The sequence below is a fragment of the Corvus moneduloides genome, chromosome Z (genome assembly GCF_009650955.1).
Source record: "Corvus moneduloides isolate bCorMon1 chromosome Z, bCorMon1.pri, whole genome shotgun sequence".
NCBI lineage: Eukaryota > Metazoa > Chordata > Aves > Passeriformes > Corvidae > Corvus > Corvus moneduloides.
In genome coordinates, this window is record NC_045511.1 from 48341494 (window position 1) to 48365919 (window position 24426).

The 24426-nt window shown below is 37.0% G+C and overlaps 1 protein-coding gene across 1 annotated transcript in view; it reads right to left on the minus strand.

The window, feature by feature from the left end:
* Positions 1-11051: 11051 nt before the first annotated feature.
* PRDM6 (PR/SET domain 6) overlaps positions 11052-24426 on the minus strand; it is a 77484-nt gene continuing 64109 nt past the window's right edge. The window contains exons 7-8 of the mRNA XM_032097376.1: positions 22211-22387; positions 11052-15262 (exon numbers count right to left, since the gene is read on the minus strand). Of these exons, the coding sequence (XP_031953267.1) occupies positions 15148-15262; positions 22211-22387 (292 nt within the window). The 3' untranslated portion in view covers positions 11052-15147. The remainder of the gene's footprint in view (positions 15263-22210; positions 22388-24426) is intronic.

Consider the following 24426-nt stretch of genomic DNA (forward strand, 5'->3'; position numbering starts at 1 on the left):
ATCTCCCACCGTGCCTACCCAGAAAGAGGGGCTGCAGGTGGTCTCTTAGGGAACCTGGTTGCGCTTCATTTTTTGTCCCTGCTTTTCACACCACGTGGAGTTTGTAGGCTCAGCCCTCTGAATCCTGCCTGGCAAATGGATGGGTAACAAAACAGCATACCGCTGGTCTGATCGGGACTGAAAGATGGTTATGTCATGTCCTCACAGAATTGTATTAAACTTCCCTTTTGCTGGGTTAAACCTGAGAAAAATAACTTCTATATTTATCCTGTTTTGAATCGCCAGTCCAAGGTTTAGCATAATGCTTTACAAATTGCATGAGCCCCATATTGTAGCTGCTTTTTAACAGGTCTGACTCTGCTTCATTAACTGGCTCCTTCTGGCATAACGCTTTCACCCATCAAATTTACCTGTTCTTAGCTGTCTTGAAAGAAACTCCAAACTGTGAGTAGCAGTTAAGACTTCTCTCCATACCACATCTGGTATTGCTTAAGGTTATGCATAGGCTCTTAACAGTCATTTTCCTTTCTGCAGTACAAAATGAAACATATTGATTATAATTTGTTTCCACTCCCTTTTATCTTTTTTTTTTTTTTAATCAGAACATGGAAATAAAATATTCAAAGAGTACTTTTCTCTATTTTTTTTCTTTATTAGTGCAAGTTAATTTCTATGAGAAGTAACCTTCAATGAAGGCGAAAGGATAATTTTCATTGTGATTATGCCAAATGCATGTTTTCCCGTATGAAAATCCTCTAATAATCTCCAAATATTGGATAGAGATCTTACAGTTAGGGCACAGAATATAAATCTAAGCATCCCTCAGAGTTCTATGGCATTATGAACCAATCTAATTTTGTTGTTGAGGTTATCACAATGACTTTGTGAAGCATGTGGATGGCTTTCAATAAGGCGGACTGAAGGCCGAGTGTCAGGAAATGTTATTGTCTTACAAACAAATGAGCGCAGCTGCATAACTCTGAGAACACGTGAAATCTCAATGAAGTTAGCGGGATTTACTTTGTTCATGAAAGAGGAACTGCAAGGGAAGTCGACAGGTGATAAAAGTTCCTTCTGTCCTATGACCCTTGATAACTGTTTGACTCCAGACTTGCTTTTCAGTTTTTTCTTATTTTCTTAATTTTTTTTTAAGATTTAGAATACAACAGGTTTAAGGATCCAATTAGCTTCAGTAACAGACCCGGCATCCAAATTATTAAAGAGAAAGGAGTTCTTTTATTAAAGTACTGGGTTTATGTTACTTTCCATTTGGAATTTGTTTTTCTTAATATCCTCTGGCATTGCAGGAAAAGAAGAAACAAAGCCCTTCAAATGATAAGGCTCAGTCTAACCTGAGAGGTGTTTTAACAGTACCCAGGTCCCATGTGTGGTGTCCCATCTGACTCTGAAGTGCAATGTGGTCCAGGGACTTTTGGACTTTTTTCCCTACTTCAACACCCTCTTTCAGGTTTTCTGCCTCTGCCTACTTCATCCACATCCCAAGTCCAGATCAAAAATGGAGCTAAAACTGTGGCATGTGCCACACCTCTCCCTAACACAGCCTGAAGGACTATTTTAAGCTTTATTAAGGCTTTGAACAGGGTTTTAAGATATTTTCTTCCATCATATTAGCTCTTAAACAATTTCTTAACAGTACACTCTTTCCACCTATGGAAGAGCTTTCTTCCAACCCATTGCCTACACTTTACAAAGGTGTTCTTCAAGATATTTCAATTTCTATTTCTTAATCTGTTTCCAGTTTCTTTCTTTCTTTCTGAAACAAGCACTTCTCTCACACCAGATTCACCATCATCTCCTTGCCCTCCTTCCTGGTGTGTTTTGTTCTGTCAGCAGGTCCCCAGCTGGGCCTTTGGATTAGGAGAGGGTGAATGACCAGTCTTTCATACTGAGGATAGTGTTCCAATGAGCTTTGTGCAGTTACAGCAAAAGAAACAGTAAAATGCTAGGAAAATTAGAACTGTATCTTCTCAATTAATTCCTTTGCTTCTGTCTTCCTCAATAACCTTGTTAGGGAGTGGGGATATTTGGGAACAGCTTTCCTGGCAAGGACAAATTATACTGTAGTGTTGCAGCTTTATTATTCCTTGGCCTCATAGCTGATGAATTTCCATTTCTTATACCATATCCAAAACTTGCCTAATTTGATCACTTCCGTGCTCTAAAAGAGAGACTTGCAAATAATTCTAACATGATATTTACAGAGAGCATCTTCTTTATTCTGTCAAGTTTATCTGAAAAAGAAATATAAGCAGTGAATAAGGTCCAAGTGTCTTTTGAGAATAACCTCATGGAGTGACAAGTAAAATTATCCAGTAGAGATGGTGTGTGCCTTCCTTCGCACAGTGAAATTTTGTTTTCTGATCACACTTTTCATGAATAGAAGACATTTAAGTGCCACCAGTATTACCCTGTGATTCATTGTGTTTGTGGCACCACAGGATGTTGAATTCAGACATATCTGCTGGGAACCAAGCATTATCAAGAGGATTTCACAGAGGAAAACTAATTATTTAAAGGAGCAGCTGAAATGTATTTCTGTTCTGAATGTCCCCTAGAGCCTGGCTAGTAGGGACATTCAGCCCATAAATATGGACTAAACTCTATTTTCATAATTGATTTGCAGTACATCTTTAAGTGCTAAGGAGGCCAGGTGGTTCAGCAGAGACTGCGGCTTGATTCGTGTACAATAAAGAATCTATGCATGCTGCACTCAGGCAAGTTATACCATGGACAGTTGAGGCCGATAGGAATCCATGTAATAATTCTCATTCCATCATTTTTGAACATTAGTGACTTACAGGTCCTGATCTTAGTTCTGAATTTGCCTTCGTTTTCATTGATTTTGTGGTATATCTCATGCCCACTGCAGTAAATTACTGAGATCATAAATGATGACTCATGAAGCCAAGAGTGAAGTCAATGCCATTGGGGTGAACAAAATTAATGGATGCAGGTGGATGATCTTTGTGCTTTTCTGTATCTGTTGTTTGAACCTTTTCATTGCACACGGGCCTTAGGAAGCCTGGGAATGTGATCATTTGCACCTCAGCAAATGAGCAGGGGCCTGAGGAAAGGGGATGCATGAAGGATTTCAGTAATTTTTTAAAACTTCTCTATTTCTTAGGTAACAGTGTGGTGCGGGTCTACTAGTTCCAGGATTGTGGTCTTTACAGCAGTAGGCCAGCAGAAATTGAGGTGACATCTAAGGCAGTTATAAACTTTCTGCAGTATAAGTTTGACCTATATTTGGAACATCTTTACCCTTTTTCAGGGCACGAGGGAAAATCGTTACTGTCATATTTATTGACAGTACTCATGAAGCACTCTTCATGCTGCCCAAAATCCTGGCATTATCTTTCCTTAGGAGGCTAAGTCGCTCACAGCAAACAATAGCGGATCCTTTGAGAAATACTTTCCATATTGCATAATACACAAGTTGGGAAAAATGCTTCACTAACTTCAACAACAGAATGTTTTTTTAAGGAGGAAAATGTAGTCCAGCTGGGGGTAAAGGAGCTTGCATGGATTTACAATAGTAAAGAGCTCTTTGATAGCATTAAGCCAGTGTTACTGGCCATCCAAAGGCTGCCTGTTACCACAGACACCACAGAACAACATCACTGGTTATATGATGTGCGGCAATAGAGATTGAATTGATTTGCAGCTCAGTGACTGTAAAGTAACCATCGGTGTTTGGTTGGCTGTGTGCTTCACTGACACAGATACAAGTCAACGTTTGCCAGCATGAATGTGACACAAATCTTTCATAATCCTCATCACATCAAGAGACCTACCAGAAATTAATGGCCAGTTGCCACCTGTCAATGGCAGTGTCCCTGTTCCAGGGGGATACTGGGTTTTTAAGTACTGCAAGGTCAGTCAGAAGGCTCAGACGTGTGTACCCAGCAGGGGCACCATGTGAAAGTACTTCCAAGGTTCCAAAACATCTGATGTTTAAACAAAGACATTCTTTCTACCAAGCATGAACAATACCTGAAAGAAATAGATTGGGAACTGAAATTACACCATAACATGTTGCTTTTGGTATTTTGATGTTGCCACCATTGCAGTGGTCATCAGTGGAACAGCACTTGAATGGGAAAGTACTTGGTCACACAGTGACCCCTCTGATCAAATACAATGCCAGTGCATCTTGGGATTTCCGACATTGTAAGCCATATAGAGAAGCATTGTTACAGAAAATTTGCCAAATCTATAGGGCCTTTTAAATTCTCAAATAAAAAGCCTAAGAAATTTATGACTGTGTTGCTAGATGTGGAGGCCAAGTAAACTCACAATGTTGATCTTAGTTGTGTTTAAACTTCTCCTGCCTTCTGGCATTTTGAGCTGTAGTGGAAAGAAATAATTTACTTCTAGCAGCTTTAAGCATTTGGAAACACAGGGGTACCATGGAAGAGCATTAAAAACATAAATTATGTCATACAAATGGTCCCAGAACTGATGGTGGGTACATTTCCTCTCAGACACTGCGGATCTATTGTGATATGTGGGTACATTAAAAAACAGCCCCTGAACAAAATGTGGTGCCAGCCCCCCGGTTACTCTGTTTATACATCAGGCTGTATTCACTTAAAACCCCATTGCAAACAAACAAATAAACACAAAGCTTGAGCTTCCAAACCCTGCAGTTCCTTGCTGAAAACATGATTGTCTTTGTTAGTTGATTGGTATTTAAAGACATTCTTCGTTTATCTGTATATATACATCATATTTGAACATGGTTAAGTTTGGGATGGAATACAGAATGTGGTCTTCCTAGGCTTTTAATTGCTCTGCAAGTTTCACATTTAGGAAAGAATCTATTCAGCTTTTTACCCTAATAGAGACCAGAGCTCCCCACAGCAGGGCAGCTGAGCAGTGAGGCTGCAATTGTCCTCTCCAAGGCAGGATATGCTGGATGAAATCTCTTGGAGCAGAATAGCAGTCATCCATCTCCTTTGGAAAGGTTTTGGTTAAAAGAAGCTTATTTTTCATTCCCTTATGGCGCATTTAATTTTAAATGCAGGGTAAATATTGTCAAATAGTCCCAAGTACAACTGTGTGTGAGAACAACAGTCAGATAATCTATCATGTGGAAGATTACCTTGAATTAATGCAAGGCAAAATGCAGTTAGTTGAACCCAGGGACAAATTAAGCTCTTATCTGAAAAGCAAATTTAATGAAAAAATTGTGTGTGATGTAGCATGTTCTGGTTAAGTTTATTAAAATTAGACAGTAAGATTTTCTGGTAGAAATTTTCCTTCTTGTTTTCACAAGAACTCAACTTTATCACTTTATTCCCTACCTTTGCATTTTCTTTTCACTTATGAAAAGTTTGACTCTTTCAAAGGAGAAAGAATTAAAAAAGATTAAGGAGAGACAGGATGAGAGTGAATGCCTGCATGTGTACATGTACATACATGAGGAAGAGAGTATGTCATCCATGAGTTACACAGAATGGTAAGACCATATGCTACAAGAGACACCTATTAAGAAAACCATGGTAGGCAAAAAGAGTATAAAAACCATCACGGCTTAAATCTAGCCTAGATTTTTAGTTATGCGTGATTAGTTTAAGCCATGTCTTAAAATTGTTGCAAATCATATTATGTTTCCAAATGTGAATATATTTATTTCCATGCAATCAGGATTTTTTTCCTGTTGTTTTTTTCCTCTTTCTTTAATTTATTTTTTATGCCCTCCTCAAAATACCCACAAGATTTTATCTTGAAAAGGCATGTTTCTCTTTCCTCATTGCAAATCCTTGGTTTTATACTAGGTACAAGACCTAAGTAAAAAAAACTTGTGCAAGAAAAAAATGCTCTTTACTCTGACCAAAATTTCATGTGATTGTCTCCAGAAAAGACCCATTATTGAAGTTTTACTTTTTAATGAAATGAAATCTAGTGTTTTACTTTGTTGTAATACAGAATGATTGCATTCTTTAGTAGCATAGACTGTTATTATTAGTTTATTCCATTTCTGAGGATCAGTCTATTAAAATACATTATAATGGTTAGGCAGAATCACAGATACATTTTATTTTATATTGAAACAGAATAATTTTTCTGAAAGTTCACTGCATGTATCCTCTGAACAAGAATATGTTGCCTGCAAAAATAGACCAGTGAGGAAAGAAAAGGGATTTGGCAAGGCTGTGTTTATTGTTCAATAAATCACAGTCACTATAGGTGACCTGCTGACTTCAAGTTCTTTAGGTCAAGGAACCCTTTGCTATTCTGCAACTTCACCTCTTTGCTGAGCCTCTTAATCAAAAGTGTAAAGCCAGAAAGAACATCAAACAATCAAGAGCTGGATGATTGGATTGGTTATTTTAAATGACTACAGCTATGGTTGTGACAGATTTGAGGATAGATTGCATCATCTCAGCCTCACTAAGTAGGTTGAATAGCTTGGGCATTTTGTGAAAAACAGCTCCCCTCCCTCCAAAAAAATTTACGTGAAGCCATCACTCAAGGTACTTTGACAATTAATTTACTACACATGTAAACACTACAGGGATGGCAAAAAATTTCTGGTATCTGCTTTGCCATAATAGAAATGAATGATAATTTTTAATGGCTTTACTATATTAACATATATTTGCTGTGCTGTTTTATTCAAACTTATATCCTAATTCAACCTGGTAATTTTTATTGTTTCTTGTGATTTTACCTGTGTGGTTTATGACACATTCATATGTGAGAGGCCTACAAAGCAAATTAAGGCGCCAAGACATTAAGATTGATGTAGATTCCCTTTCTCTTCTGTAATTTCTTAAATGTGTGATTTCCATGACAGGAAATATCACAATAGAAAACAAGGTAAAACCAAAACCAACATCTGGATCATTAACATGGGGTTGTTTTAGATAACAAGCTAGTAACATAAAGGAAGCTATGCTGCCCTTTTCTGGGATGGGAGCAGATCTGGGAATTTATACATGTGAAAGCAATCTAGAATTGTACTAGAAGCATACTGCTCACTGAAGTATCCATGGGACTGCTGTGGGATTTCGTGGGCAAAGAGCCCTTGTTTTTAGGCTGTTGGCAGAAAGGGAGCTAACCAGCAATCTTATTTAACACAGGAAAATCCTAAACCAGAAAGGTGCCAGCAAACAAAGGAGAGGGAAGATAAAAGCCACACATGGCTTAAAATTCTTCCATAATCTACAGTATAACTTGTTAATACATATCATATGCACAATGCATTCCCATCATTAGGACTTAACTTGGGGTGAATTAAGGCCTTATGACCATGCAAAACTGAAAGAGAAAAACTATTTTTGCAGACACAGTAAAAAGTAAAACAATAATTTTAAAACCAACAATGTTACTCAAAAGCTTGCACGGAAGAACCAACCATTAGACTCTATGGAGAACCATGATCCATAGTGTAAAAATGTTCATAATTTCTTGCTCTAGTAATTAGATCTAGACAGGAAACGTCTCTTGAAAGATTTTTTTAGGTGAAAATGAGCTCTCGAGGAGGAGGAATCATGCACAAATCAACCCATTTTATAGAGACATTTTAAACTATTTCCCCCTAAAATTTACAGAAGGTATTTCCTTTTCTTTTTTCTCTCTTTTTTTTTCTCTTTTTCCCGCCCACTTCAATCAAATCCTTTACTTTTCTAGAGAGCAAATTCTGAGAGAAAAAAAATTAAAAACAACCTGAAAAATCTTTATTGATAATGTGTACTTGAAGGAAGATCTTCTCTAGAGCTCTACTATTAACACACAGCAAAGCAAAAACTAGGAAGATTGAAGGCAGACACAATATGGTTCTAAATTTCCTTCAGAGCTTAAATGCTCCAGATCTGCTTACCTCCCAAAAAAGAAGAGTGCAGACACCCTCCTATCATTGGCTTTTAAATAAAAACAAGCTCAACAAACTGGTGTTAATAGTCAGATACTCTTTTCAGTTGTGTCTGGTTATAGTCATGGAACATATATCTTTGTCACATAAGCTATTCCAAAAACTGAGATGGGAGTTATGTGCTGCTGTTATCACGGACTGATCAGATACTACTGCACTACTTCTTTGTGCAGAACTATGGTGCAGTATTACAGCAATATCTTACCCCCATTCTTGAGGATTTTATGCATAAATAGAAGAAATTGGCTGTCTATGTTTTAAAGAATAAAAAAGAATAAAGAGAAAATGAAGAGAGACTCAAACAAACACATGGACATTACAACTATGGCTCAGTGTATGCATTTATTGCACTCTTTTTTGCTTGATAGAAAGTATTTTTCTAATGAAAATTTTAATTTACTGCATATATAATTACCTTTTATGCCATGGGAAATACAGAAAACAATTGCCCTGATATAAGGCTAATAAAAAAAAAAGCTAAATAGCTTCCAGAAGAATTATTTGATCACTGTAATGTGTGCTTTAGGCTAAAATGTTCTTGGCTCCCTAAAAAAAAATAAATTCCAGGTTGAAAACTCTGCATGACTATTATAGATTGATTCATTCTATTGAGGCTAAGATTATACGAAAAATGTATTTCTGTGACTTGTTGTGCCAATATAAACAAATACAAGTTCCTTCCCTGGTCATTTGCAAATTATTTGGAGAAACTCTAGAGATGAGAAGAATGATTGAATGCAGTAATGTCAGAGGGGAAAAGAAAAATAGAAGTAAAATAGATGAAAATTATAACAGGCAAAATGGGAGGGGAGAGAAGACTAAAGACTGGAAAAAGTTTAAATCCATGGAGAAGTATTGGTAACATTCATCTGCTGTGCTTGTTGGAGAAGACAATGTTGGGGAGAAAGGTAGTGATACAACTAAGGCTATAAAGGATGGCCTAGGCTTCACTAATATCCCTTTACAAGACTGTGGGTGTCCCTAAGGTTATGTTATCTGTAATAAAAATAGTTAGAAAAAGTAACTTAAGTTTTGTCAATGTTTTCTCCAAAGATGAGACACAGTGAGTGCAAAGATTTTGATTCCTTTCGTGATAGACTCTATGTTCCTTTTCCCTTCCCGTGTCCTTGGACCAGTTCCAATCATATTTGGTTGTCTAGATCTTCTACACCGTTAGTTTTTTGATGTCCTTACTTACATAAATAGGAAAGTACCGGTGGCTGTGTTCGGATATCTGTGGTCCTTGTTTTATGCCTACATAAGTGATTCAGATTTAGAGCAAAGAAGCTACCTGTGGTTATCCCTTGACTAGCTGGTGAGGGATCAACCTCAGGGCGGCCATCAGAAAATACTGAGAAGAAAAAGAAAACCCCCATCTGATGCACTGACTTGTAGCACGTCTAATTTTTAGGGACCTGATTTTTTGTTGTTCAATAGTTGGTGTCATACCAGACATCTGGGTATGTTAAGTACCCGGCATTATATTGATTAGTCCAAAAGGCTGTCAGATCCCCTGCAACCATGGAACATGAAGGTGGCCAAGTTTGCTCTCAAAATGTTTTGTTGACTGTCTTTTAGCAAGTATGAAAAGAAGTCTGAGGATAGGGAAATTGATATTCAGTACATGGAGGTCAGGGTGCAACTTCAACATCTGTCTGTCATCACAGTGTAGCTTGGCTTTGTGGTGTTAAGAAGTCATTGGACTTGTTTTAACTTGCAGATGCCTCTTGGTGCCAAGGAGGCTACCTAAGCAGTGTTTGCAGTGACTTGGATGCTGCTGATGTCTTGTCTGTATGTTTGGGAGCAAGTGTCTTCTTTAGTTGGACAAAAAAAGCCAACAACAAAACATTAAATACCAAAACATTAAAACCGATGCTATCTTGCTTTGACAGTCTTCTGCACTGTAATATTGGATTCATTCTTTCCCAGGTCTCAGTGAACACATTCAGAGACAAATTAAGGAAGCAGCACACTGCTGGTCCTCAGTGCCACTAAAAAAGTTGAGTAAATGAGTTAAAAGAAAAATATTAGCAAACCTGAGTCTCACCCCTTCTAAATCATGTACCCAAAGAGTTGCAAGATGGTGGACCCCAGGACTTTTTTATATCATGGACTGGGCCGTCAGCCAAAGGACTGCTCCACCCCCCACCCCCTTTAGACATTTGTGTCTCATTAGCTCATGACAGATTATGTGGGCTGGGTGATATAATCTCATATAGCATGACTCAATTCAATTCTTGTTGGAAAGAACTTTCCTCGGATGTATAGAAACTTGCCTTGAATGATTGACTATCCCTGCTACTTGCAAATCAGCAGGCAGTCTGATGGCTGATTTACCTGAGTATTTTCTCAAATACAGTAGTTTTGCACAATTATTCTACCACGGTGTTTCTTGTGCTTTTGTAAAAGGTCATATAACATGAAAAATGACAGAAACTGACTTATTTTTCACATACCCAAGTGATATTTTTTCAAGTGGAACAAGGGGTGACTTAGCAAACTAATTGCTGTTCTTTGACACACACAATGGCAGTGAAATAATGCTAAAAAAGGCACTGAAGGTCCTTTGCAGTGGAACATGGTTACTGCATTTAGATTGGCTTTGGAGTGACTTCTGAAGAATGAGTTCAGAGTTCACATCAACTGGAATTTTGAACTTCTGTTTTAGTCCACTAGATGGTGATCCTTTTAATCCGGATTCAGGTAACCAAACGTGACTCAAGCCATTAACCATAAAAAAACCCCAAACTCGAGTAGGCAGAATAGAAAAACTTGGTTATGATATGGCATGATTTACATAATAACCTATAGGAAAGTATTACAAAACATGGCTGAGAAATTGCTTGAGCACATGACTGTAGCATGCCTTCAGCAATATATCAATAGGAATTGTGAGACTCAGTGTCCAAGAAATCTAAACTTGATCTCACTGTCTTCTGACTGCAAGAGTTTGCAACTTCCAAGCTGCAAGCGCCTTTTGGAAGCTGGTAATGACTACAGCAAGGCGTGTTGATTATTTGAGGCTGCCTTCAACGCACAATCATTCAAGCATATTTGATTTTCTGCAGAACACACACAAAATTCCATAAATAATATTAACATAAGACAAAGGCTTAGGGTACAGTAATAGAAATGTTTTATTAATCAAATATATTTACATTTCTTCATCTTCTTTTTAAATGTGTGCCTGTTATTTTCATTTAAACACAATGTAATCTTTACATTTGATATCACAAGAATACAGCTACATGCATGACTTAATTGGTCCTTTACCATAAAAAAGAGGCAATTTTATGAAGTTTAAAAAATGCAAGCAAACTGTTGATCTTTCTAATAACAGTGTCATTATTATTTTTATTACAACACAGGACCCCTTCAGCATACTCTACATCTATAGGGTGGATTTATGGACTTTTTCAGATTGACTTGATGATGTCAAAACTTCTAAAATCGAGGAATAAAAAGAAATTTCATGCAGTCCCAGAATATTTTATTTTCTGGAATCTTATCCACGGGAAGGACTTGCATGGAACAGAATAGCATTCTAATTGTAATTTCTAAAAAAATTCAAAGCAAATTAACTACTCTTAAAAACAATGAGGACTTAATTTTGGACATACACCTATTTATTTGTTTGAAATCACACCATTTTTTTCAGATATAAGACAGCATCACATAACGCAATGGCACCATACAAAAAATAAATATGAATTTAAAGGACAGATGATGGTACCAAAAGTAAAAGATACACACATAATTTCTTGTAAGTTTCTAGTATGTAATGTGCTGTAATTTTTATATTATTCCAAATTCAGGTTTCTTTCATGGGAAGAAAATCAAATTGTATTTAAAACTATCATCTTTAGGGGCTATAACTGTAGGTTTATAAAGGACCTAAAGTCTTGCTGAAAGGCATAACTCTATGAACATATAAAATTTAATTCCACACTGAAAAAGAATCGGAACTAGGCACAGTTGTTAAGTATGATTTCCAACATGTTCAGGGTTGGACAAAAAAATTCAAAACCCAAAAACTTGTATTTTTTTACCAGACTACAAAACAGAGATGCCAAGTGCTTCAGAAATTCTGAAATGGCAGGCACATAATCACTACATTTAAAGATAATTGTATTACCCTTACTGCTTTAGATTACTGTGTGCAAACACATATTGTATGCAGAATAGACCTAAATGTACATTGTTCTGCTGATAAACAAACTGAAACTCATTCAGCATTTGGGAAGTGTAGACAGGAACTGGATTCTGTTTAGTCCAAACCTAGAATATATTTTAGCTTGTTCATGTTGGTTTTGCATTTGCCATACTGTAACAGAATGCCAAATGTCGTATTTGAGAAAACGCCACTCTGAAATCATGGGTTTTCACTGTATTGATTTTGTATGCTGCCAAAACTGTTGTAAAAATGCAATGTATAAATAATACAATAATTGAAATTATGTTTAGGCATATGGAAGGACAGAGTGATTTACACTAGAAAGAATTATTTGGAAGGAAAATAAAATAATGTCTGCAAACACACTACTCTAGTGCATTTTTTAAAAAATCCAGTACGATCTTGAAGTAATTGATCTTTACTTCACACCCATTCAGCAGAATATTTAGACATGTTTAAATGAAAACATACAAGTAAGCCTACCTGTAGTCAGCAGGGAACTTGCAATATCTGTAAGCACATACTTAGGTACTATTTGCACTACAGGACTTGAATACAGTGGAGTGCTCTTCACTGCCACTAACCTTGTCCCTGAACACCAGGGCATGGTTAGATAATGCAACAGCACAACTCACTGATCTAACAGAGCTCATGTTTGCTTTTCATGACACTTTCCCACTTACTCTATTTATAAATTTTCTGCTCTCTTGTTCTTTTTTTAACTGTTTGCTTGCAGAAATGATCTATAGATGCTGTCTGAATGTTAACTAAAAGTTGGTGCCTCCCCAGAATGTTACTTTACATTAAGTCACTTAAGGGAAAACGTGAACTACCAGGCATGAGTGTCTGAAAGGTTTAGGATTTTATTTTGGTTTCTCTGTTTCATTAGCCTTGCTAGGAACAAAACAATGTTCAAATAGTCACGTTTAAGTTAAAAGTCTTCCTACCCAGCTTCCCATGCTTTGAACCTAAAAACAAACAAACAAACACATTTATATAGTAGCTAAGAGTTTCTCATAGTTTTGAGGATAGAATCAGGCAGGTGACAGAATTGCTCACTCCCCATATCTCTGCACTGAGAAATAGAGCTGAAAACTCATAGGGATGAAGCTTCTGTATGAGATAGTCTGGTACTTGCTAGAACAATGATAAAAAAATCTTTTTTTCCCAAGATGTTTTTTACATTTTTAATGGCCAAACACAAATACTCCTGAAGTAATTCCCTGCAAAGTTTTGGAAACTCCAGATTCTGCAGTGTAGTTTCTGCAATATAATAAATGAACATCATGCAATACGGATGTCTTAGTTTTTAAAGTCCTTTTAAATGCATTTGAATTTTATTGTAAGCACTTCTTCTGCTTGAGCTCTTTGCAGAATTCATAAATGGTCTGAACCTGGTATTAAATTTGTAGCTGATTCCGTCTAGCCCTTTACAGAACTGGATACTTTATTCTCTACCTATTTAAAATCATCCCCATAAATGTGTTTAAAATATTTAATATAATCAACTGAGCCCTTATGAGACACTCAGCACTTCAGTTTTGGTGCAAAACTGAATTATTCTGTTTTAATCCCCATAATCTCCACAATTTTATTTTGCAGTTTTACCTTACGATAAAGCATGACCTCAGACTGCTTAGGTTCTGCTTCTTGGTGATCGTGGTTTTCTTTCTTTTATTTTAATTTCTTTTTTTTTTTTCCTGTTTTTTTTCTGTTTTTTTCCTTTTTTTAAAACACTTTTATCAATCTACAGCTCTAGCATTGAGACAACCAATATATAAACAAACACTGCTGGTCTCTAAAAGTGAAAACATAATTTGATTAGACAAAATCATGAAATGTGAAATACATCATGGATAAAAGCATGAAAAAAAGCCAATGTGGAAACTGTTAAATCAAACCAATGTAAAGACATCTGAGCTTTTTACATTGATGTTGGGAATATTTTGGCTTTCTTCATTCACTGTACCAGGCAAATTTCCATTAAGTGAATACTATGAAGCCTCCAAGAAATTTACAAAGAGTCTGTGTTCAGATTTATCTTTTGTTTTGAAACTCAGCCCCACTGTATTGAAAGCTTCATCTAATACAGGAGCACTTCCAATTTGATCCAAATAACTGACTAAAAATATTAATGGACTATAGTTTGGATTTCTGATTGGTTTTCCTAGAAATCAACGTGATGTTAAATGAGTTGCCCAAACTAAAAGTATCTTCTTGGTTTTCTGCTCTGCATAATATGATTTACACATGGACTGGAATATTTAGTGTTTAAAATACTTTCTACTGCCTCTGTCTTTCATAGCTATTAGACTGAATTTGAAAGCTCTATTAGTTTAACATAGTTTTCCTACTTGTTTCTTTATATAATGTATATTTGCAGATATACAACATTCCATTTTTTTTTTACTATTTTTTCTTTTTGTTTTTGTTTTTTGTTTTTTTTTCCACAGAATGCCAATGCCAATGCAAACTACTTGCATGAAAAAGTGCACACAGTGTGAGGCATGAGACTATGGAAATGGAATGCCCTTTGGTCTGAGGTGACTGACACTGACCCAGGTGTAGCTCTTGATCACTTCCCATCCCACACAGCAACTTCTATTACAGCCATGTCAAGATCAACTTAGCCCAGCCCAGCCAAACGTACAGATTACATCTGGGTCCTTGGAGTCATGCTATAAAAAAAGGTGCAACAATAAACAAGTCCATGTGCATTCTCAGTCATAACTATGAGCAGAAGAACCCTTGAGATTCCTCACTTTGGCATTAAATAACAATTATAAAGGCTTTTAGAATTAAAGCAATACATGGAGGGACTTGAAATGTTAACAGCCCCAAGTAACTTGTCAATTGAAATAAGACTCATCCCTAGTCATAAATAAATAATCTCTTTCCTGGTCTCACTTCCATGCCAGGATCAATATCTCTTAACATCTTACTTATTTTATTACTGCTTTTGGTTTTCTGGGACTGATTGAAAGTTGCTCAGAGGAAATCTTTGGTTTTGCTTAAGTGTCCGTGACATTTAATCATGACTTTCTTTGCAGTTTAATTCCAACCAGTCAATCAGTTAATCCACTTCAATTGATTCTGTGCTCTCTGTTATTGGCTTGCACTCATTGGGCATCCTCTGGTGTCGACTCAGCTGGGTGGCTTGTGTGAAGCTCCTCTCACACCTCTCGCACCTGGTGAAGGCAAGAAAGAAAATTGAGACCAGGGAGCTGCTTTGGGGGGGGTGATGGGCTTTGTCTCATCCTGCCTAATCAGAACAGACACTCAAAAGTGGCTTCAGATTTTACTGGCTCAAGAGGTTTAATTGGTGGCTACTTCCAAGGCCTTGATGCCTATGATGGGACAAGGCCTGTCTGATTCAGAACAGAGGAATCTGTCAATAGACAGGGGGAAGGTGATTTCTCCAGGGGGGCCTGTCCTGCTGTAGCTCTGATCACTGTCAGTTCAAATAGATAAAGAACAAAAAGAGATTTTTAGGAGTGAGCCATCAAAGAAGCAGCTTGTCTGCAGTTTTCTGCTCTGTAACCCCTAAGAGAAATTGATGACAAATAGAATTTCACTTTCTGCTTTTTTAAAATCCAGGATTGCCTATTGGAGGATGAGAAATCACAAAGCAGTAATCACTCAGTCCTAGAAAAGAGAAAACTCTTTGTTTATCTGATCTATGTAGTGGGATTCATTTTAAATAGGCACATAGAGATAGTGGTTACTTAATTATCTGCGAACATCCACAAAATTTGAAAAATCTGTGGGTTGAGCAAGAGCTCATAAGAGCCATCAGTGTTGCCTCACTGTCTTTTACATTGTCTCTGTCTCTAGGCTGTCCTCTCTTAGAGAACCATAATCTTTGAGAAAAATACTGTGTGAATGAATGAACAAAGCCATGGAATTTTGGAGAGGACAGACTAGGGGCTATTGTTACCTTGGAATTAATCCCTTATCCCTGCTCTTAAAATACTGTATTTAATCTCCCAAATGCTGCCTCCTTAATTTGCATTCTGAGCACTAGAGAGGGTTGTTTGATGAGTCAAACATCATCTGGATGGAGCAGATCCTCCTTGTATGTTGCTCGTTCCAAAAGCCATCTTTGGTTTAACGGTACCCTGTGATGTTTTATCTTCAAATAAGATTATCATAAAAGTATCACTACAATGAATTCTTCACCTTCAAAGAGATGTGAGGAAAACACAGGACTCAGCTAATTAATTTTAATCTTTCTCTCTTCACTGATGTGCGTGATAGAAAGTGAACTGTCAGTGATCTGCTTATTAAAAAAAAATATTTACACATACCCATAATTGTGGGTATTCTTCACATTAGTAATTTTTAGTGATAAAGTTCTGCTTCAGGAGTATTTAGCACAGACGTTACAGAGTTACAGACGTTACAGAGTCATTCATCCAGGTTACCATACCAATCTAAAATGTCTACACTTTTAAGTTGTATTTCCTCGATTGTCTTTCATGGAATATTTTTAGCATCCTATGCCACTGTTAAAAACTGCACTGTGATCTTGACAAATGTAAAATGTCAGCTTTAATGTATCAGACCTATCAGCTCAATGAAAATAACTCAGAAGTATTGATTACTTAATGATTTTTGGGGTATTCATTAACGTCTATGTGCAGATCATCCACTCTCCAGAGCTCCTGAAGTGCTGATGACACATTAGTGTACTGCTGATTGTTTATTAGAAAACTGATTACTTACTGGATTAGTGTGTCAAAATATACTACCTTTCATTGCTTGACAAACTTGCAAATTATTGTATTATTTTTATATACATACATATATATCTATCACAGAGGCATTATAATCAATTTTAAGGCTGGGGGTTTAACTTAGTCTGTGTGAGATATTACTGTCTGCTTGAACTTGATAGTTTTGTTATTTTGATGTCTACAAAGACAAGTACTTTGCTTGCTGAGTAATAGGAGGCTTGGATCCTTGCCTAACTAAGCTGTAAGTGATACAGTTGCAAAATAACCTATAAAATCAGGTGTGACAACATCCAATTTTATGAGAGCGGGTAAGTAAATGAAATACAGGGTAACAGGATGCCTAGGTACCTGTAGTGACTTAGGCTATAAAGTGATCAAAAGACAATGTCACCCACTAAAATCATTTGCTGTGGCAGGCCTCCTCACCCTTTCTGGAAGTAGTCTGGGAGGCTAGAACTGGGCACTGCATTCACTCAGCACCTTGCATTGCTCATGAAAGCACAGAGCAAGGTTTACCATATTTCTTTAAAATGTAACTTCCCATCCTTTATCCACAAGATTCTTCTGTTGTGGGAGTGCTCTACCTTCCCAGATACAGGCTGATGCACTAACATAAAGTCACAGGAAAGAAGGATGCTAGAGAGAGAACAGAAAAAGAATAAATCTCTTACTACAAGAATCTACCCTTTGAACAGGAGGGCTGTGGATGCCAAGTGTTGCTGCTGGTCAAACTGTGATGTCTGCACTTATACAGCCCTTGGGCAAAAGTCAGAATAAAGCCTCTGGCAAGGAACTTAATTCCCCTATCTTTCTCTTGTACCTGGATAACCTTCAGATAGTACCCAAGGTGCCTAGGATTTTTTAGGCACTTCCAAATGATGTGGCTTTCGGGACCATAGTTTTGGATATATAAGTACCCAGCTTATGGGCAGAGATCTGTATTAGGCTCCTGATTCCTCTTTTCAGTGTGTTCCAGAGAAGTTGTTACTGGATACAAACTGATAGAAAAGGTGAAGATAATAGTGTCACAGCAGTCAGCATTACTGTCTCACAGTAGGTAGGAATGGGAGGAAGGGCAGGAATATTTTTCTTCTGAGTTGTGATGTACTCTCTGTAGTCTCTCCTTCTATCAACCATTCTTTCCCAGCCCATCATAGCAGAATAACCACTCCCATAAGCTCTGTCCATGAGACTGGTGACCATGTGTGTGTTTTCGTGTGCACATTCCTGTACCATAACCCATACATGTTTAATGTTGTGGTGGAAAGTTGAACAGTAGTCAAAAACGTCAGAAAGGAAAAAGAGTCCATATCCCTTGTGACCACCCACCAAGCAACCATGGGGCTGAGCCCAAGCCTGACGGCTAGACATACCGAATTTCGGCTAAGCCGACACTGTAGATACATGTATTGGCAATAATGACACTTATTAACTGAGATAAAATTTAATTTCCAGTTAGGGCCATCTGATGGCATTCGAATGGAATTTAAACAGCCCCAGACACATATAGGTTCAAAGCAATCCCAAAGTCCTCAAACAAGTAGATACCATCAGTGAAAACTGGATCCATATAATCTCCTTTTACAATGTATGTGTACACTATAATTGTAAGGAACAATATATTATAGCATTCAATCTACTCAGTCTCAAGGCTTCACTCTACCATAGTGTTTCCTGGTATGATTTGCTTGGGTTGAGGTGGTAAGCAGAATTGTTGTTGAGTTAACAAAGTGCACCAATAGTTTAAGGATATTTCTACCGTACTGGGGTTTCTGATTTTGTTTAGATAGCCCCCATTGTTACTGGTCTGCTTGTTTGCTTCACAGTGCTTTCAAAACATTGACATTGAGGATTATAGAGAGAATTGGTTTAATTTGCACATTTATATCAACCTCTGTGAAAGGCTTTGGATGGAGAAAATGCTGAGGGTCTATTTTAGAGAAAAACATATTGATTTGATACTTTCGAAATAAACATTTTAAGATTTCATTCAACAAATACATTTAACACTAGATTTTAAACTCCTTTGAAAGGGTAACAAAAATCCAAGAAAAACAACCAACCAAAAAAAACCCCACTTGACAACACTGAGACATCACTGCAAGTACAACATACATATTCAACCTGAAATGAATGCACCTCAGTTTTGCATTTCAGTAAGAAACAGTGTAAAGCATGTGAGCTACTGCAAGCTGAAAGAATCTTTCCTCTTAATTCTTCTGGGTTGATTCCTAAATATTAGATCTTCTCATAACCCCTATTCTGCAGGCAAGTCCCCTTAGCATTTTTTTTATTTTGCTGAAATGGAAGCAGGGAGAGGGTGAGAAAAAGTTTAGAGAAGGGAGGTGACAAATAATTTTCCTTTTTTTCCTACATTTTAATTTACTTAAGAGCTTTGTTCCCAGACTACCAGCCATAGTGGAGTCTTCAGTAAGATAAGAATACACAAAAACTTTACAGTGGTGAGGCTGGCTTGATAGCTTGTGATGACATGAAAAGAAATCCCTCCTAACTGGACCTGCAGTCCAGGCAATTCAGCTAAAGCTTTGACTACAGATAACCTCACTTAGCATTGTTATCTTAATGAAAAGCAAATAGAAAAGTCTTCCACCATACATTCAAAGTTACATAGGACCTACAAAGAAAATGCCTTCTCACAGAAAAAGCTTTTTAACCAATCCCAAACTTCCTCTTACAATTAATTTGAAATATTTTTTAAAATGCTGTCCTTGTATGTTCACCATTTTAAAAACCAAGTTCTGGAAATAATATGCATACAAACATACTTAGTGTTTAACACAGCTGACTTAATCAATGCTCACTCTAATTTATCTGTATACCACTTAAGAACAGAGCTGCCTTATTGCACTAGAAATCATGAGATTGCGTTCACAGTAGAAGCACATCTAAAACTGAACTTAGTAACATCTTCAAAATTATTATTTTTAAAGTAAATTAGCTATAGTTTGATTAATTTATCTATGCATGACAATTCTTTATAATATTAATAATATTAGTTAATAGAAGTGTGTAAATCACCACAAATACAAACTTCTCTGAGGTACAGAAACACCATCTCAGTGGACTTTTCCATCATACATTTTTTTTTTAATGGAAAGTTTAGATTCAAAATTGCTTCATAAACAAACATTTTAAACCTAAATTGTATTATCAAGATACAGATATCCTGTTTGTTCTCTTTATGGTTCTTTCTTACTAGAATTTGTTGAGGGTTTTTTCCTAAACTTTCTTAATACCGGATCTTGTGCAGCCCTTTTCCAAAGGAGGATCTAAATGGTGATGAGACATCAAGATGAGCTGCAGCTATCTCTTTTTTCTCCAGCAGAGATAGTAGATTGATGTCTGGATAAGTTTTCTGCCCCTCCTCTCTCAAATGCAAGCAGCCCCGTGTAAAAGACAAATCTGCCCTTTTGAACAGCTTGCAGGATCAAGGCTTATGTGTTCTCTTATCTGACTAGCAGGGATGGGAAGATCTGCAGCTCCAGTTTTAGCTTCATGTGAAGTTCCTAGTCAGCTTACTACAGATACTTCAACAAGCCTTCCAGAGAGAAAATGGTACTACTCTTTCTAGGGCTTAAGGAAGAAACTGAAGAAACATCTTGCAAGATTGAAATTAGGCCATACATCATAAAGAACCAGTACAAAGCATACACATTTTTTTTTGTTGCTCTGTCCTGCAACTTAAGGAATAGTCAGACACATCCTGGAATACTTAAATGCTTCCACATGATCAGGGCAAAACAAAAAATCCAACCAAACAAATCCCAGATCACTGGTTAGTTGTAGTACATACCTTAAGCTCTTTCACAAATGAAATTGTGCTGTAATCAAGCTCATTTTGGAAAAGGGGAAAAAATTAGTAAACCAAAGGGGAAAAATAATGACTCTAAATGGGGCAAAATAGCACGTCTATTGGAAACATGACAAAAACAGGATGTTAACGAAAAAAATTAAGTGGAGTCAACAAGGTTACACATAAGTAACACCTTAACATTAAACGAAATCTATTTTCCATTTTGACCTGGAAACCTCTTCCATTAATTACTAAAATCTATTTACACAGCAGCTAGATAAAATCAATCTGATTGCTCACACCATTTTTGGCTCACTTTCTATAGGCTTTGAGCATTCAACAGAGGGGCTCAAGAGAAGCCAATATTTAGATGTTCTCCGTTTCCGTGTTTTGCCTCCTACAACATTATCCTAGCCATTATTTCTGTATGCAAGTTCTTCTGTGCTGGAGATGCAGCATTTTGTTCCTGGCTCTGTCCCCTCACCCACAGCAAAGACATGTATGGAGGCCATGCTTCCTTCCAACCTTATATGGAGGCAAAGCGGGTTCACCAGTATCTCTGTCGGGCTTGTTACGAGGGGTTCTGACAGGCCCCATGGCTGAGCTCTCTTACATTAACCAGATCAAAAGCACAGTTTGGCAAAAGTAGAAAAAAAAGGCAGTACAGACAGTACTCCTAGAACTGAGACACAAACTTTCTTCTACCCTTACTCCCCTTCCTCCTAGGAACATCCAGGAAGCTTCCAAAAGAAGTGATATCAATACATTAGGTGGACTTGTTCCAGTTGCAACATATATATACTCTGAGCCTGCCAGCTCAGCCAAGACGAAGACACAAGTATGGGAAATATTTCTTCTGCCTTGGAGAACACTTCCTGTTAGGTAGGCAGAGTCTTGCACAACAGAAGGTAATATACACCTGGATCAGCTGTACTATGGCTGGAAATGGGCACTGCTGGAAGATTTCTGAGACAGGTATGTGCTTAGCTTTAGTATCAGTAATTAGAAATCTCATAAATTAAAAAAGTCTGTTTAATGCAAAATCATCTTTATCTGATTACTTATTTTTTTCTTGTATCTTGGCCAACTTAACACTATCGATTTATTATTATGATCTTTCAAAACTTATGCTACAAGCCAGGGTTACATTTTCTATCCAGTGATTCTGAGACTAAAAGAAGGTGCATATTTCTCCCCCATATTTAACCAGAACCAAATTAGCTTTTAGGTGAAGCTCCATCTACCTCAGCATATAGACATCAAAGAATTATATTAACGTTCTTACAGCATGGCCTGTCCCAGTCTTGATCGTATTTTCAGCTATGGTTCTCTGGCAGCAGCTTGCCACTTAATTAAAACAATCAAGATATCATTAGAGAACAGAAAATTGCACAAGGCTTTCAAGAAACCCAAAACCAAACCCTTATAAATTCTGATTTTAACAGCACCACTAACTGTTTTACCTGATAGTCTGACCTTGGCTTTTATGGGAACCTCTGCCATGTGCTGGTGATGCTAGTGAGCAGCAGCAATGCATTTCTCCCTCTAATCTCAGCTGGCAAAAGCGGTTGGATTTAAGTACTTACTTGAAGGGCTTTTCCCCCGTGTGTGTCCGGATGTGATTGTTGAGTGTTGTGGCACCAGCAAAGGCACGCCCGCAGTAGCCACACTTGAAAGGCCTGTCGCTGGAGTGCGTAACGACATGGTTCCTCAGCTCTGAGGGCTGGGAGAAAGACTGGGAGCAGTGGCCGCACTGGTAGGGCCTGCAATGGGAAAGAGAAACAGCATGTCATCAGTGCTTTCTGTTGGCATGAGCAGGAAACCATACAGGAGGGAGCACCTGATCTTCCTAGTGATTTCCAAAGAGAACTGTGGGTGCAGTTCTCTGGGTCTTTCTTGGGAGACGCATACCCAAAACTTCATGACCTCTTTAACAAATGTGAAATTCTTGGGCAGGAATTAACTGAGAGTCTATGGGGGCCCACAAACCGCAATTCAGCAAACTCATGATCCTGCACTGCACATCATATGCCTACCTTAATTCTCTCAAACTCAGTACAGTGCTCCTTAGTCAAAAAAAAAAAAAAAAGATCCACACACATCGGAGCTAAAGGACTCATGAAATCCTCTGTCTGTCGGTGCCAGCTACAGTCTTACCTACAAAAGCATGTCTGATGGCTATGTGCATATCTTAGCTGTATTCTGGAGCTACTAACAATTAAACTCCTCATAATGCTTTGGAGGCTTTTAGAGATCACCTATTTCAATAAGAGACTTGGAAAAAATGACCACCGTATTACAACTATCTTTTGATTTTCTTACTTCTGTTGAAAATTTTTGCATTTTATTAATATTTTTCTCCCATCCAGATTGAAAATACCTTTTTTGCGGATCTTGAAAGGAAACCCAGAACTCAGCTTTTCAACAACACATTTTGTTAAAAGTACACATAACAAACAAACACACAAAACTGACCAATATGTTACAAATTCAGAATCATAACAAGCAGACTGCAAACACAGAAAAAAAAAAAGGATACAAGACAGCAGTGTGAGACTAGTCTGCTGAAATACTAACTAAAATAAAATGCCAAGAAACCATGTCTGTATATTTCTCTTTGGTAAAAGTGGCTTAATATCAACATCCTACAGGGGGACTTTCCATTTCATATTTGTTTTAAGTTACTGGCAGATTACTAAATGCTCATTAGACTTTTTGTTAAGAAAATTAAGATTTTTTTTTCTGGAGGGATAATAATGATTTTTACCCTACACAACATTTTAACTCTTGGTGTCTGCGTTTCCAGTGCCAATGGCCAACACAACCTAATTGCTCTCTCTGTAATAAATGTATATGTTTAAATGGCTAGAAACCAAAACTAAAGGGAAAGACACAATGGTGACCAGGCATGTACAATTCAATTAAGTGCAAAATAAAGTGAACTATCTCATTTGTCAAGTGAACTGCTTAATTGTGGTACTTGCATCACTGAACACAAATACTATTATTTTACGGTGCTTCAGAGCACTGAACCCTGATTGTAGAATTTTTTACCTTGATTAATAGCTCAGTATTCATCAATAACTCAATACCTTACAATTTTAATTACTTGCATTTGAAAATCTAACTACTCTCCAACAAGTCTGAAAGTAATATATGAAAGCTCTGGAAAGGTAATTTAGATTATGCGTCCCTTAAAGATACATAGATATATGTAAAACAATATTTTAAAAAACCAAAAAACCAACAAACTGATTATCTATTTCTCTTACTGGAAGACAAGTAGTAACATGTTCACTTTTTTTGGAGTCCAAATTTAATTTGCATAGAAAATATTTATCAAATTTGGCATGAAATTTCAAGAGTTGGTAAAACAGAGATGATTGGTGAATGCGGACTTACTTGCATGGATATTCTAAAATCAAACATTTTAAAGCAAAATAATGCGATAATATATGCTGTATCCAAGAAACATTGATTTTTTTAATAGTGAAGGAGGCCATTAACATCTATTAGCCTCTGGTTATCTATTTTTAACAGTGACCACGAAAAATGATACAATGCTACATAAAACCAATTAATCTTTTATCTTTTTAACAGTCAATGTGATTAATTTAATGCAGTGAAAATACACACTGTAACTTGTCTGTAAACAGTCAAAATTTCAAACGAAATATGAGTGAATATTGTGATACCAAAAAATATGGGTTCACCCCTTACACTGCCTCAAAATAAATGTCTTCTTTACAAAGTATTCAAAATGTATTTCGCTGGCTTATGATGAAGAAAATAAGCCCTGTAA